Consider the following 15,474-nt stretch of genomic DNA (forward strand, 5'->3'; position numbering starts at 1 on the left):
TTAGCACTTGTTGCCCCTTTGCCTTCTTCACTCTGTGGTCCAGCTCACCCCAAACCATCTGGATTGGGTTCAGGTCCGGTGACTGTGGAGGCCAGGTCATTTTTTGTTAAGTACATAAAACTCCACATGTGTTCATTCATAGTTTTGATGCCTTCAGTGAGAATCTACAATGTAAATAGTCATAAAAATAAAGAAAATGCATTGAAAAAGAGAAGGTGTGTCCAAACTTTTGTCCTGTACTGTAAGTAAGTTAGAGGAAATACATGAGCAGGGCCGGTGTAGGGAAGGCTGCGTGGAGGATGAAAGCGTTTGCTGTTTGTTTTATTCATTGCCATTTGTAGTATCACGCACAGTGTTTGCAGGAAGCGGCGGCAGTTTCCTGCCTTCCCCGGCGGAGGCAAAGCTCCAACATCAAAGACAATTATGAGAGTAAATAAGGGTAAATAATTAACGTAGGGGAAGCGCTCTTACAGGTGAGAGAGAGCGAGAGATAAAAAAAAGAGAGAGAGCGAGAGAGAGCTCTGTAGAGTGCTATAGAGCACCTCAGGCATCTCAGATGGAATGGAATCACACAGAGTTTCCTCATGGAGGAACACATGCTCTTGTTTGTGAGAGCTGCTGGAAAAGCCACTTCTAGACCTGCCGTGACCTCAAGCACTGTTTCATCATGTCTGGAGTGGCACATTTTGTTCAATACTATTAAAAAGTTTACTTTTAGGATATCGCCGGTTCGAATCCTGTTTATGCAGCTTGCCAGAGCCCTGAGAGAGCACAACTGACCTTGCTCTCACTGGGTGGGTAGATGGCACTCTCTTCACACATCACTCCAAAGGGTGATGTCGATCAGCACAAGGCTTCATCTGTGAGCTGATGTATCAGAACAGAGTCGCTGCACTTTCCTCTGAGTGTTAGCGCTGTGATGCTACTCAACAATGCTGCATCAGCAGCAGTTCAAAAAGAGATGGTGGCTGACTTCACATGTACAGTACATGTATCGGAGGAGGCATGTGCTAGTCTTTACCCTCCTGGTGTGTTGGGGTATTAGAGGGAGTCTTAATGTGGGTTGGGTAATTATTTGCATTTGCATTTGCATTAATGCTGTATATTGTTATATAAAAAAAAATCGCCAAAAAGGGTTAGGCTAGGAATTTGGCTATATTTGTATAAATATTAATTTAATTAGAAATAGAATAGAATAGAAATAGAATAGAAATAGAAATAAACCTTTCTGGGTAAAATTGTCATTAAAAACAAAAAAATTTACCCCGATTTAGTGCATATGTTGTAGTGCTTTGAGTTACACTGCGTTCTTCCTGCAGAAGCATGAAACCAGAACTCATGCAGCTTTTGCTGTTATTCCTTACAATATGAGTTACTATAACCCTGTTTAAATACATTATTACTGTAGAGTGAAGGATAATATTGATGCACACTGAACTAAATGTATTTATTAACTAAAGAACCAAGGGAATTGTGATAAACTGATGAACAGCTGCTTAAATACTTTAATGTCTCTAATGGCTTCAGTAATAACACACTGTAAATTGATATTAAACTTGTCTTATTTGTGCAATAATGCTTTTAAAATATATATATTTCTGAGTTACTTACATGTTGAGTATTTTAGGTTGATATATAGTGTTTATGGAACTGTTTAAAATATTTAGCTTTGTAAAGGAAGCCGTGTTAAAGTATTTTTTACATTCTTAAGCTGTTTTACTGCTAATGAAGTCTCATTTCTTCATATATTGTGTAATTTTGTAGGACAACATAAATCCAATAGTAATCAGAGCCTTTATTTAAAGCCTTAATGTTTTATATTATACAGGAGTTGGACAATGAAACTGAAACACCTGGTTTTAGACCACAATAATTTATTGTGGCGACGGACAGTTCTGGTGGAAACAGGAGAGTTGAGGTGCACATTGAATTCTGCCGTGATTTGATCAGCCGTGGTTTTATTTTTTTTGGATACAATCCCGGTTAGCACCCGAACATCCCTTTCAGACAGCTTCCTCGTACAGCGTCCACAGTTAATCCTGTTGGATGTGGTTGGTCCTTCTTGGTGGTATGCTGACATTACCCTGGATACCGTGGCTCCTGATACATCACATCAGACTTGCTGTCTTGGTCACAGATGCGCCAGCAAGACGTGCACCAACAATTTATCCTCTTTTGAACTCTGGTATGTCATCCATAATGTTGTGTGCATTGCAATATTTTGAGCAGAACTGTGCTCTTACCCTGCTAATTGAACCTTCACGCTCTGCTCTTACTGGTGCAATGTGCAATTAATGAAGATTGGAACCTCCTACACTAAAATGAGAGGTGTTTCAGTTTCATATATGTTGCTATTTTTGTATGTATTGCACATATAAACGCTGCACAGTCTTGCGTTTGTTTCGTCTTTGTGGGAGAACACAGACCACAGCTCAGTCCTGATTTCACAGTTCCTGTTACAGAATGCCCTGAGAGCATGCGGCCCGCCACAGCTTTTAATCACACTGGCGAAACATAATTGAGCCAAAGTTTCATTAGGAAAATGCTGCGAGACATCACTCCACGAGTATGGATCGTCTGTCCTGCTCAGCACGAGCCTGAGATATTATATAGAAAAAGCCTCTAGACTCAGGATCAAAGCAGCTCTTTTGGAAGCATGCCCTCTTATCTACTCTCTCTTTTTTTCTTTTCTCTCTCTCTTTTCTTTTCAGCTTTGGAGTATCACAACCTCAACACCTCTGCAGCAACTAAGGATTTCTGGGTAATCACAGGTAATCACCTTATTGATTAGGACTGACCAGAGAGTTGTAAAGTACGTTTTGTCTCTACTGAAGCCCTGCGCCTTTTTAATAGCCTAGACATCGCTGATGTATTAACGTTAATGATTAAGTGAATTAATGGACACTGAGTGGCCTTGTCTTCATTACTCTTAATTAGGGATGCACCAAATTGTGTTCGAAATCGATTAATCATCGTTTTAGCACTTTTTTTTTAACATTTAATAAATGAATAGCAAGAATTACAAAACTACATTTTTGAAACTAAATATATTATATATATTTTTCACACTAAAATCCTTTAATTTTCCCCCAAAAATCGACAGTGCACCTTGGATTGTATGGATTTTACAAGTCAGGTTGTATAAGGAGCAGTAAAGCCTCTCTGCTGAAGTAAAGCCTTATAGAGGAGTTTCAGTGAAGTTTCTCCAGCACTAAGACTGGAGCAGCATTAGCATTAGCTGCTAACCGCTTACCGCAACACTCAGGGAGGTGTGAGTGGAGCCTTTATTTTTAATTAAAATTGTATTTTTTTTTTTGTTTTGCTTTTTTTGACACAGAAAAAAAGTTTTTGGTCGAAAGATATTCAGTGCATCCATACTTTAAATGCTCTGAAATCGAGCAAGCTTTAGTTATAGCAGATCAGCTTCCCTTAAGAGTCCAGAAAACTGTGTGAAGGAAGGTCAGAACCAACAAAATAAAGTCAAATCAGGCCAACAGGGTCTAAAGAGCGATGTTGACTCCTTTTCAGTATAATAAAAAGGGTAATTACTCTATGTGCTTGTGTTTTCAGTTGAGTATGGTATGTGGAGGTGTGTGTGTGTGTGTGTTTGTGTATGGTTGCAGGGGGGAGATTGTATTTCTTTGCCTGTCAGAATGGTTTGTTATTTCCTCACCAAGGTCAGCCACAGTGAGGCTGGATTAACTACACTGAAAAGCATTAATAACCAGAGGCTCCTCTTTTCTTCTGTGTGCAGTAATTCAGGATGTGGAGAACGCGTCTCTGGAGGGTCAGTACCAGAGCTTTGCCAGTTTGTTGGAGCAGCGCTTGGCCGAGCTCTTCGTTGTGGCCCATCAGCAGGGTGCTCGCTTCAAACGGGCTACCACTGTGGGCAGCTATACTGTTCAGGTATCCCTAAAATAGTTACAGTCTATGATACACACAGATATTCACATGTTAAAATACTCTAAACTAACCAAAATATTCTAAATTAACTCTATGACAAGCTGTCTTTTCATTTTTGCATTTTCTATTATTTAGTTATAAAGTTATCTTTAAATTGTCTCTTCTCATCCTCAGTTATTTTTCACATATCCTCCCCAAATATCTTCATTTCCCTAAATATCTTCCAAATATCACTATGTCTTCTTTCTCAAATATCTTCATATCTGGCATATTTTTATACTTAAATATATTCCAGATATCCCTATATATTCTTTCTCAAATATCCTTTAATATCTTCATAGCTGTCATACTTTTATACTCAAATATCCTCAATATCCACTAAATGTCTTCATATTTTCATATTTTTTCATAAATATCTTCTTCCTGAAATATCCTGAAATATCCCCTAAATGTTTTCTTGAATGTATCCACAAATATCTTCCAAATATCATTTTATTTTCTTTCCAAATATCCTTAAATATCCCCTAAATATCTTATTTTCTTTATCCTCAAATATCTGTCGAATATCACTATATCTTCATGCTGAAATATCCTCAAATATTCACTAAACACCTTCATATATTTATCCTCAAATAGCTTCCACATATTACTATATCTTCTTTCTCAAATATTCTCAAATGTCTTAATATTTCTATAATCAAATATCTTCCAAATATCACTATATCCTCTTTGTCAAGGATCCCCAAATATCCACTTAATACTTTGTCTTTATCCTCAAATATCTTCCAAATAGCACTGTATCTTCTTTCTTAAATATCATTAAATATCCACTAAATGTCTTTGTTTTATATTCAAATATCTTCCGAATATCACTATATCTTCCTTGTCAAATATCCATTAATTTTTCTTGTCTTTGTCCTCAAATATCTTTCAATTATCACTATATCTTTTTTCTCAAATTTTCTCAAATATCCACTAAATTTCTTCATATTTGTACACTCAAATATCTTCCGAATATTGCAAAATCTTTTTTCTCAAATATCCACTAAATGTCTTCATATTTTTATATTTAAAAATCTTCCAAATATTCATTTATCTTCTTTTTCAAATACCCTCAAATATCCTCTAAATATATTCTTATCTTTATCCTCAAATAATATCCATATATCACTATTTCAAATATTTTGAAATACAGTGGGGAGAACAAGTATTTGATACACTGCTGATTTTTCAGGTTTTCCCACTTGCAAAGCGTGTGGAAGACTGTCATTGTTATCATAGGTACTCTTCAACTGTGAGTGATGGAATCTAAAACAAAAATCCAGAACAATACATTGTATGATTTTTAAATAATTCATTTCCATTTTATTGTGGGAAATAAGAATTTGATACACCAGAAAAAGAAACTTAATATTTGGTACAGAAACCTTTGTTTGCAATTACAGAGATGAGATGTTTCCTGTAGTTCTTGACAAGGTTTGCACACACTGCAGCAGGGATTTTGGCCCACTCCTCCATACAGATCTCCTCCAGAGCCTTCAGGTTTCGTGGCTGTCGCTGGGCCACACGGACTTTAAGCTCCCTCCAAAGATTTTCTATTGGATTCAGGTCTGGAGACTGGCTAGGCCACTCCAGGACCTTAAGATGTTTCCTACGGAGCCACTCTTTAGTTGCCCTGGCTGTGTGTTTTGGGTCGTTATCATGCTGGAAGACCCAGCCACGACCCATCTTCAGTGCTCTTACTGAGGGAAGGAGGTTGTTGGCCAAAATCTCACGATACATGGCCCCATCCATCCTTCCCACAATACGGTGCAGTCGTCCTGTCCCCTTTGCAGAAAAGCATCCCCAAAGAATGATGTTTCCACCGCCATGCTTCACAGTTGGGATGGTGTTCTTGGGCTTGTACTCATCATTCTTCTTCCTCCAAACATGACGAGTGGAGTTTAAACCAAAAAGTTCTATTTTTGTCTCATCAGACCACATGACCTTCTCCCATTCCTCCTCTGGATCATTCAGATGGTCATTTGCAAACTTCAGACGGGCTTTGACATGCGTTGGCTTGAGGAAGGGCACCTTGCGTGCACTGCAGGATTTTAATCCTTGACGGCGTAGAGTGTTACTGATTGTTTTCTTTGAGACTGTGGTCCCAGCTCTATTCAGGTCATTGACCAGGTCCTGCTGTGTAATTCTGGGCTCAGTCCTCACCTTCCTCAAGATCATTGATGCTCCACGAGGTGAGATCTTGCATGGCGCCCCAGACCGAGGGAGATTATCCGTTATTTTGCATTTCTTCCATTTTTTAATAATTGCACCAACAGTTGTTGCCTTCTCACCAAGCTGCTTGCCTATTGTCCTGTAGCCCATCCCAGCCTTGTGCAGGTCTACAATTTTATCCCTGATGTCCTTACACAGCTCTCTGGTCTTGGGCATTGTGGAGATGCTGGAGTCTGACTGATTGAGTGTGTGGACAGGTGTCTTTTATACAGGTAACGAGTTCAAACAGGTGCAGTTAATACAGGTAATGAGTGGAGAACAGGAGGGCTTCTTAAAGAAGAAGTAACATGTCTGCGAGAGCCAAAATTCTTACTGGTTGATAGATGATCAAATACTTATTTCCTACAATCAAATGGAAATTAATTATTTAAAAATCATACAATGTATTTTCTGGATTTTTGTTTTAGATTCCATCACTCACAGTTGAAGAGTACCTATGATAAAAATTACAGTCTTCCACATGCTTTGCAATTGGAAAAACCTGAAAAATCAGCAGTGTATCAAATACTTGTTCTCCCCACTGTATCTTCATATCTGTCATATTTATATACTCAAATATCTTTCATATATCACTATATCTTCTTTCTCAAATATCCTCAAAATCCTCATCCACTAAATCTTTATATTTATCCTCAAATATCTTCAAAATATCACTATATATTCTTTCTCACATTTCCACTAAACATCTTCATATTTTTATACTTAAAACTCTTCCAAATATCCCTATATCTTCTCTCTTAAATATCCTGTAAATATCATCTTATCTTTATCATCAAATATTTTCCAAATATCACTATATCTTTTTGCTGAAATATCCACAAATATCCCCTAAATGTGTTCTTATATTTCTTCTCAAATATGTCTTCTAAATTAAATATCTTCATATCTTTATCCATAAATATCTTCAAATGTTATCCTTATATATTTCCTAAAATATAATTATTTGATCATATCCTCATTTTCAAACACCTCCTTATCCATAAATACCCCCACAGCATCTTCATATCCTCAAAAATATCTCCCAAATACTGTAACTCATTATCTTAATTTCTTGTTCATATCATGTTTTCCCCTAAATATCTTCATATGCTCATCCTCAATTGTCTCCAGGAAATCTTTATTTTTTATCTATACATAATTCCTAAGGTTCTTCATATTTTCCTCCACAAACATCTCCAAAACATCCTCATATTTTAATCATTAAACATCCCCCAAATCTCTTATTTTCTTTCTAAAATGCCATATTTTCATAGTCAAATGGCAGTCAAATGTCTTCAGTCTCAAATATCATCAGACCTTTATCCTTCATTTTCATTCTAAAAATTACACCAAGCTTCTTCATCTTCTAATGTCCAGACCTCCAGAATCATCCTAAAACATCCAACAATGCCTTAATATATTTATATTTAAGCATTTTCTAAATGAGATCTAAATAAGATCTCTCCTCTGCTCTGTTCTCTGTCTGGTTGAGCTCAGATGGTTGCTATGAGGCGAGTGAGTGGACTGAAGAACCCTGCTGAACTGACCTACTATGTCCAGCTAAACGGCACACCGCTCCCTGGAACATCCGCTGCTAAAATCCTCAACACAGTGGACTCTCAGACCATGGCCCTCACACTGGGATACTTTGTGCAGCTACAAGCTGAACGTAAGTGTTTCTCTCTTTCTGTGAGTTATTTTTTATACGACAGGAAGAACTGTACGCTAATCTTAATCTAGCCTATAATACACTATAGGTGCATAAACAAAAAATATTTATATATCATTAAAAAAGTTACTTTATTTCAGTTATTCAGTTCAAAATGTGAAACTAATATATTATATAGATGAATTAAACACAGAGTGATCTATTTTAAGCATTTATTTATTTTATGGTTGATGATTATGGCTCACAGCCAATTAAACACTCTCCAAACCATCACTGACCATCAGTTCCTAGTGTTTTCATATGCTCATCCTCAAATATCTCCAGAATCTTTCACATATCCTCCCAAAATATCATAATATTTTATTCACACATACAGCTCTGGGAAAAAAAAACACTTCAGTTTCTGAATCAGGTTCTCTGATTTTTTCCTGCTATTTATAGGTTTATGTTTGAGTAAAATTAACATTGTTGTTTTATTCTATAAACAATGGACGACATTTCTTCCAAATTCCAAATAAAAATATTGTCATTTAGAGCAGTTATTTTCAGAAAATGAGAAAAATGGCTGAAATAACAAAAAAAAAGATGCAGAGCTTTCAGACTTCAAATAATGCAAAGAAAACAAGTTCATATTCAAAAAGTTTTAAGAGTTCAGAAATCAGTATTTTGTGGAATAACCCTGTTTTTTAATCACACTTTTCATGCATCTTGACATGTTCTCCTCCACCAGTCTTACACACTGCTTTTGGATATCTTTATGACACTCCTGGTGCAAAAATGTAAGCAATTTAGCTTGGTGTGATGGCTTGTGATCATCCATCTTCCTCTAGATTATATTCCAGAGGTTTTCAGTTTGGTCAAATCAAAGAAACTCATAATTTTTAAGTCTCTTATTTTTCTCCAGAGCTTCCAAATATCGATATATCTTATTCCTCAAATATCCTCAAATATTTAGAATATCCAATAAGAATTCTGCCAGCTATGAATGTAATCTAGTAAAAGTAGCTAAAAAGTTTCATTAGAAGGAGTGTCATTTTTCTGGATGGTGGTCTAGTCTCAGTCCAGCAGAGACACTGAGGTGTTTAAAATCTCCAGCAGCACTGCTGTATCTGTCTTAACACGCCACCACCGTGTAAATCAGTGTCAATGCAGGGCTGAGAATAATGACCCACCTCCCAAATAATACAGGTCTGCTCTGTGGTGGTCTCTCCTGGTGAAAGGAGGGTGAAAGAAGGATAGTACTAAAGAATTCATTAAAAAAAAAAAAAACAGATACAGCACTACAGTAAGTGGAGCTATAAGAAAAAGGGTGATGATAATGAGGTGGTCATAATATTATGGCCATTATTATTTTTTTTCCTCACACTTCAGGATTTAGAAACACAGTGTTAGATCAGTGTGAACAGAATTTTTTCTAGTGACAGACAAAGAGCTGCCAACCCGCGCCTGTTAAATAGTGTTTCTACACTAATCCCAAATCCTACATGTAACTAAACAGGGTTTTAATGGAGCACCACAGACACACGCTCATCCTCAGAGAGTCTGGGGGCTGAAGACACCCCTTCAGCTCTCCACAGGAGGCACGGGATGATGCTGAGCCTCAGCCAGAAAGAGATGAGCGGAGATAAATCTCTTGTGAATACGGAGGAACACTTCCAGCAGAGAGGAGCACACTGAAACAATCACACTTCACCATTATCTCACATCTACTTAGCTTCAGGCGACACAGAACACACACCGATGCGTGCAGATGCAAGGCCCTACCTGCAGTGAATGCACAAGCGCGCACCCCGGACTCAAAGCACAGGGTTATATAGGCGTACCTCGCCATGCATAAACACAAATTTATGCAAATTTACTCAAATGAGTCACAGCGTGTGATTAATAAGAACATAAATCAGTCATACATCGCCTGCAGGTGATGTTAGGTAACTGTGTGAGCTGCATTTAGGCTCCACTAAAGCTGAACAGCAGAGTTCCACCTCTTTAATTTCACATATTCATATGGTGCTGGATTATATTTGTCCTAAAAATGTAATTTTTTTTTATACACTGCCTGGCAAAAAAAGTAAATGATGTGGGCTTGATACTGCAGTTGGTCTGCAGGTCTAGGTTCAGCAACAGTATGTACCTGAATATACTGAATATAGACCAGGTTATTCCATCAATGGATTTTTATTAGAGTTTGTGACCTTTTTTACATATATATTTTTATTAAATATTGATTTAAAATTAGTACTTTATTTTTTTTTTACTATTTTATTTCTTATTATTTCTAAATTATTATTAAATGTGTTCAATCCCTTTGATGTTATAAATGCTCGGCAACATTGTAAATGAGGGTTACCCTCAATGTTTTTCCCGAGTGAAAATAAAGGTTGATTGATTGATTGATTTTTTTTGTTGATGGTGACATATTTTAGCTAGGCAGTGTAGTTGTTAGTTAGTTAAAAAAATGCACTCAAAACGAATTCTCAGGATGCAACACTAACATGTAATCCATGTGTAACGCAACATCCCATAAAACTGTAGAGGTTCCTAATGGTGTGCTGTTGTAATCCATGCCATTCACCTTGATTTTTCAGTTGGGTGAAGTGTTAATAGCGCATCCAATAGCATCCCACACATTTTCATTTTTTAGGGATTGGCTTGGTGATTGGCAGATTTGCAGTATTGTATCTTCAAGCTTTTGAGATTGCAGCAGTATGTGTACGACCATTATCCTGTTGAAATATCACGTGTGTGTGTGTTTTTAGAAAAGTTGCACAACCTCAGTAACATAACGTTAGACTGTCAAAGTGCATGGAATAAAGACCGCAGAAAACCTTTGTACAAAATTACACCCCACACCATGACACCAGGAGTTCTATCTTACAAGTTGCAATGATCATTGCTATCTTACACCCCGTTACCAGTCTATTTCACACCTTCAGCCTGCCTTCACGTAAATTTCTTGCGTATCTTGCTAATTGGTTTATCATGTTATGCCCAAAACACACCCAAGGGATACTTTTCCCGTTGTTATGATAACAAAGACAACCTGAAACAGCTAAAATCATGCTGTGCAGTGCACAGTTGACGGCTCGTCTATAGATTGCTAAAATAGGGCGTTCTCCAGGTGTTCTGGACCTGTGATACATGACAATAAACTGTTGAACTCCAAGCACAGATTCGTTGGTTGTCTTTATTATGAAATTATGAAAAACGTGTGAGTGTAATGTAGGGCTGCAGCTATCGATTATTTTAGTAATCGAGTACTCCACTAAAAAATTGTTTCGATTAAACGAATAATCAGACAAAACATATTTGCTTGCCTAAAAAGCAATTAAAAATACACTGGAGAAAACAAGAAATGTCACTTAATAACAAATGACCAATTAGTTTAATTTTTAAATACACATACATTTCCACATTCCAAACATAAATAGAAATAAATAAAACACAAAATAGACATAAATACCGCAAGTAATAATTTAATAATTAATAATGTCATAAATTAAGTGAAATTATTATAATTTAGAATTTCTTGTAAGTATTAAATATAAGACATTAATCAAAAATAAAGGCATAAACATTGGCTTATGTTGTGCATTTTAGCTTCTCTACAGCAGAGAGGACAGGATGTTTTTGGAAATACATCAGGACCTGTGGAATAATTGTGACATTGTTGTTGTTTATTTAAATTTTACACTACTTAGATCTAATTCATTGACATAACTAAGACTAAATTACATAAAACAGTAAGTTCATGGCCGTGTATTTCTAATATAATAATATGTATTTCTAATATAAATATACAATATTAGTAATATTATTAATATTAATAACAGCATTGTCATTATGTTATCAAGGTACATTAATGTTAATCTCATTGATTTGTTATAAGTAAAATTTACCTGCTCACCGCTCCACCAATCTAAAAACCTCCGCCTCCTCCACTTCCTGCTTCCTGTGCGTGTGTGACGTAACGCTAAGCGCGCTGCTCCATAATAATAATAATGTCTGCTCTAAATTCTGTGCTCTGCATTTTTAAATTTATTTAATGACTTCTCGAGGCACAGGAAATTAATCAATCAATTTTCTACATTTTTGTAACTTGAATTAGGCTTCTCAAGTAATCGTTTCACCCCTAGTGTAATGCCACATTTATGTTTGTAAACTTATAAGACTTGGAAATAATGTATTATGTTGTAACAGATATCACAACACCTTCCAATCCATTGGGTTATTGATATGAGTAATTTTGTGATTTGAACCCTACAAAGAAGCATAGAAAGCAATAACACTATTAGTCTTTGTAAGCATGCAATACTTGTTTGGGATAAATTCACTATTTTCCTCTTTTGCAGCCGTGGTGAAGATCCCGTCTAACAACCTCTGGATCCTCGCTGCTGTTTTGGCTCCCATTGGGGTCGTGACCATCATCATAATCATCATCACCGCTGTCCTGTGTCGCAAGAACAAAAGTGACTTCAAGACCGACGCCATTGGCAACCTGAATCCACGAGTAAAGGTAGACTCTGTTTTTTTTTTGAGTGATGTTATAGAAGATCCACTTTTGTTGTATAGAGAGTAGGAACTTTTTATCAACTTTGTAACAAACCATTATATTGAGTTATACTACAAGGGGTAAGGGGAGAATTTTGGGAGTATGTGAGCCAGAGAATATGTATAATGACTCAGGATTCATACTGTTTTCTCTTGTTTAGACTGCATACCGGAGAGACGTGGGTTATTATCATCAGGTAGCTATGCAGCTTTTAATTTCTATGTTCCAAGATGGTTGACAAAAATTAAAATTCTACGTTCTAGAGCTGGACAAGTATAGTAATACCAGTGATATGTGAATTTCACTCAAATATGTGACTTGAGTAGCGCTACTGAGGTACATTCATGTACTATACATACCTGCTGCTGGATGTCTAGAATTTCCCCTCGGGAAAGGAGGGTGCATTTTGTTAAATAAATATGTGTCAATCATAGTTTTGTAGCTTATTACTAAATTAGTAATTAAATAAAAATACTTTTAGGCAATTTCATCTGTTCAGTGCTGAAGAAAATGGCAAAATTGATTAAGACATATGTGGAAGAAAGAGGCTATTTTTTGTTACGTGTTTGGTCAATTACATTTTACAAATAGTTATGAATATTATAGGCACAGTAAGGAGGGGATAAGGAGAAACTGGAAAATTCTGATTATAAAATAAATCTATATTAACAGTACTCTCATTTTAATTATATCCAGTTATTAATTGATACTAGTTAAGGCATTATTAGTCATTACAACACATTCTCAAAATATGTCTTAATTTATTAGTAACAGGATTTAAACAATTCTTAAACATTACAAATTAGTAGTTTTAATTCATATTATCTTAACTGGTGTCAATTAATAATTAGTTGAGAAAATAAATAACCATTTAATAATGTTTTATTAGTGTAAGAACTACTGTTAGTTAATGTACTCTTATTGTAAAATCTTACCGTTGCTTGTTTGTGTGTGTGTGTGTGTGTGTGTGTGTGTATTCGCGTGCCTGTATGCCCAAATAAGTGCAGTATGTATTGGGAACAAGGTCAGATAGTCTCAGTAGAGTTTGGTGAAAGTAGGCTAGCAGTGCTACAGAGGCTGCAGAGCTCTGAGCAGCACGAGGAATAAAGTGATTCACAAACACACAAAGCCCCCGTTCCTCACGTCAGCCTCTAGTTAGTTTTTAACACTTCATCTAATAGAAAACACAGTGCTTTATTCTCCAGCTGATGCAACAGCAGCTTTAGTTTTCTCCTCCACTGTTCACTCTGACCTATTTATCATTCTGTGCAGCTCAACCCCAAATTCCCCTCCTGAATTCTGTAATTTGCTGCTGCCTTTCTGAAGCTGCTGCTCTATAACATTACGTCAGTGTAGGAAACGTGTCAGAGTGACATTTATTAAAGCGGGATAAAGGAGATGAATTAACTGTGATATGCTTTACTGAGTGCAGTTCGCTGTGAGATCATAAATGTCCAGTTTAATTCAGTTTTAGGGAGGGATTTTGACAGAAATTGAATTTAAAAGTCTCTCTGTCAGGTGGAGTTCTTGAAAGTATTAGATCATAATGTGAGAGCTATCACTGTATAAATCCTGAAGGTGGGTGGCAGATGGATGGGACACGAGTTTTCACGAGTTTACTAGAAATATCCCCCACAGTGGACAGCAATCAGTGTGGGTGGATTTAACCCTTGTGTGGTGTTGATATTTGTGTTACTCGTTTACTTTGTTACTTGTACTTAATTCAGCAAAATTAAGCAATTTTACATTAAAATGCTTTACACATGCTTGCTTCACCTAAATTACAAGCAATATAAGCAGCTTACATGGTTAATATTTCCCTTTACCTTTCTTATGTTACATTTCTTTTAAAAAGAGCTACTCTTTTTTTATTAGTTTTTTAATAAAATGTAAAAGAAAATGAATTTAACTCAAGATATGAGTAGAAAATTTGTTTAGTTTCAAATTTACAAATGAAGCAAAGTTTATTAGCCCTTAGCCAAACAGACTGTATGTAATATAAATGTTTGGGGGGGGTGGATGTACAGTGTGTGTTTATCGAAAATGTGTTTTGATATATGTTTTTCACAAAAAATGAGCCAATGCCAATGAGTTTGAGTTAGAAAATATATTTTTAGTATCATTTGATGAAAAATGAAAACGGGTCCCACAGACCCGAACACCACACAAGGGTTAAATGTAAATGGTGGTGTCTTTCCTCTGCTGACAACTTTTATGAAGATGCGGATTTCATTTTCCAGCAGGATTTGGCACACTGCCCACACTGCCAAAAGTACCAAGTGGTCTTATATTATATAATATTCCAATTTTCTGAGATACTGATTTTTGGGTTTTCATTGGCTGCAAGCCATAATAATCATCAACAATGAAAGAAATAAATGCTTAAAATAGATCACTCTGTGTGTAATACATCCATATAATATAAGAGTTTCACGTTTTTAACTGAATTACTATACATATACATATATATATGTATACATATATATATATATATATATATATATATATATATATATATATATATATTTTTTTTTTTTTGTAATTAAATGACACCACTAAATTAAATACATGGTCAAATTTAAAGGAATATATCAATTCTGTTAATATTTACATTGAAGACATTTCAATATATCAATATTAGAATTTCCTGAAAGTAACAACATCCAGCCTGTTTTACTGTCTCTGTCAGGGAATTTTTTAAATAAAAAAACAAAGAAACAGAGAACTAAGTAAACAAAGAAACACAGAAAACAGGGAACTATGAAACTAGGAAACGAATAACCAGACTAACTCTACCAAGTACAATAACCGACCAGGAAGACAGGAAATGCTGAGGTATAAATACACAAGGAGGGAAACGGAAATGGAATACACCTGGGGAAACAGGTGAGGACACTCAGACAGAGACACAGGGAAAATAAACAGACAGGAAAAACTAGGAAAGACTATATATATATATATGTTTGTTATTTTTAGGTTAATACATAAAACATAGGCAAAATCTTTTTAGCTGATAAAATGTGACCAAGTGGCTAATCGAAAAATAATCACTATATGAGTTGACTACTAAAACACTGATTATTAGCAGTCTTATCTGCGT

The 15,474-nt window shown here is 35.9% G+C and overlaps 1 protein-coding gene across 3 annotated transcripts in view; it reads left to right on the forward strand.

The window, feature by feature from the left end:
* kiaa1549lb (KIAA1549-like b) overlaps positions 1-15,474 on the forward strand; it is a 113,835-nt gene that overhangs the window by 63,058 nt on the left and 35,303 nt on the right. For all 3 annotated transcript variants that reach the window (XM_022679495.2, XM_049483529.1, XM_022679497.2), the window contains exons 8-12: positions 2,712-2,771; positions 3,755-3,906; positions 7,654-7,825; positions 12,175-12,338; positions 12,535-12,570. In XM_022679495.2, the coding sequence (XP_022535216.2) occupies positions 2,712-2,771; positions 3,755-3,906; positions 7,654-7,825; positions 12,175-12,338; positions 12,535-12,570 (584 nt within the window). The remainder of the gene's footprint in view (positions 1-2,711; positions 2,772-3,754; positions 3,907-7,653; positions 7,826-12,174; positions 12,339-12,534; positions 12,571-15,474) is intronic.

The sequence above is a fragment of the Astyanax mexicanus genome, chromosome 9 (genome assembly GCF_023375975.1).
Source record: "Astyanax mexicanus isolate ESR-SI-001 chromosome 9, AstMex3_surface, whole genome shotgun sequence".
NCBI lineage: Eukaryota > Metazoa > Chordata > Actinopteri > Characiformes > Acestrorhamphidae > Astyanax > Astyanax mexicanus.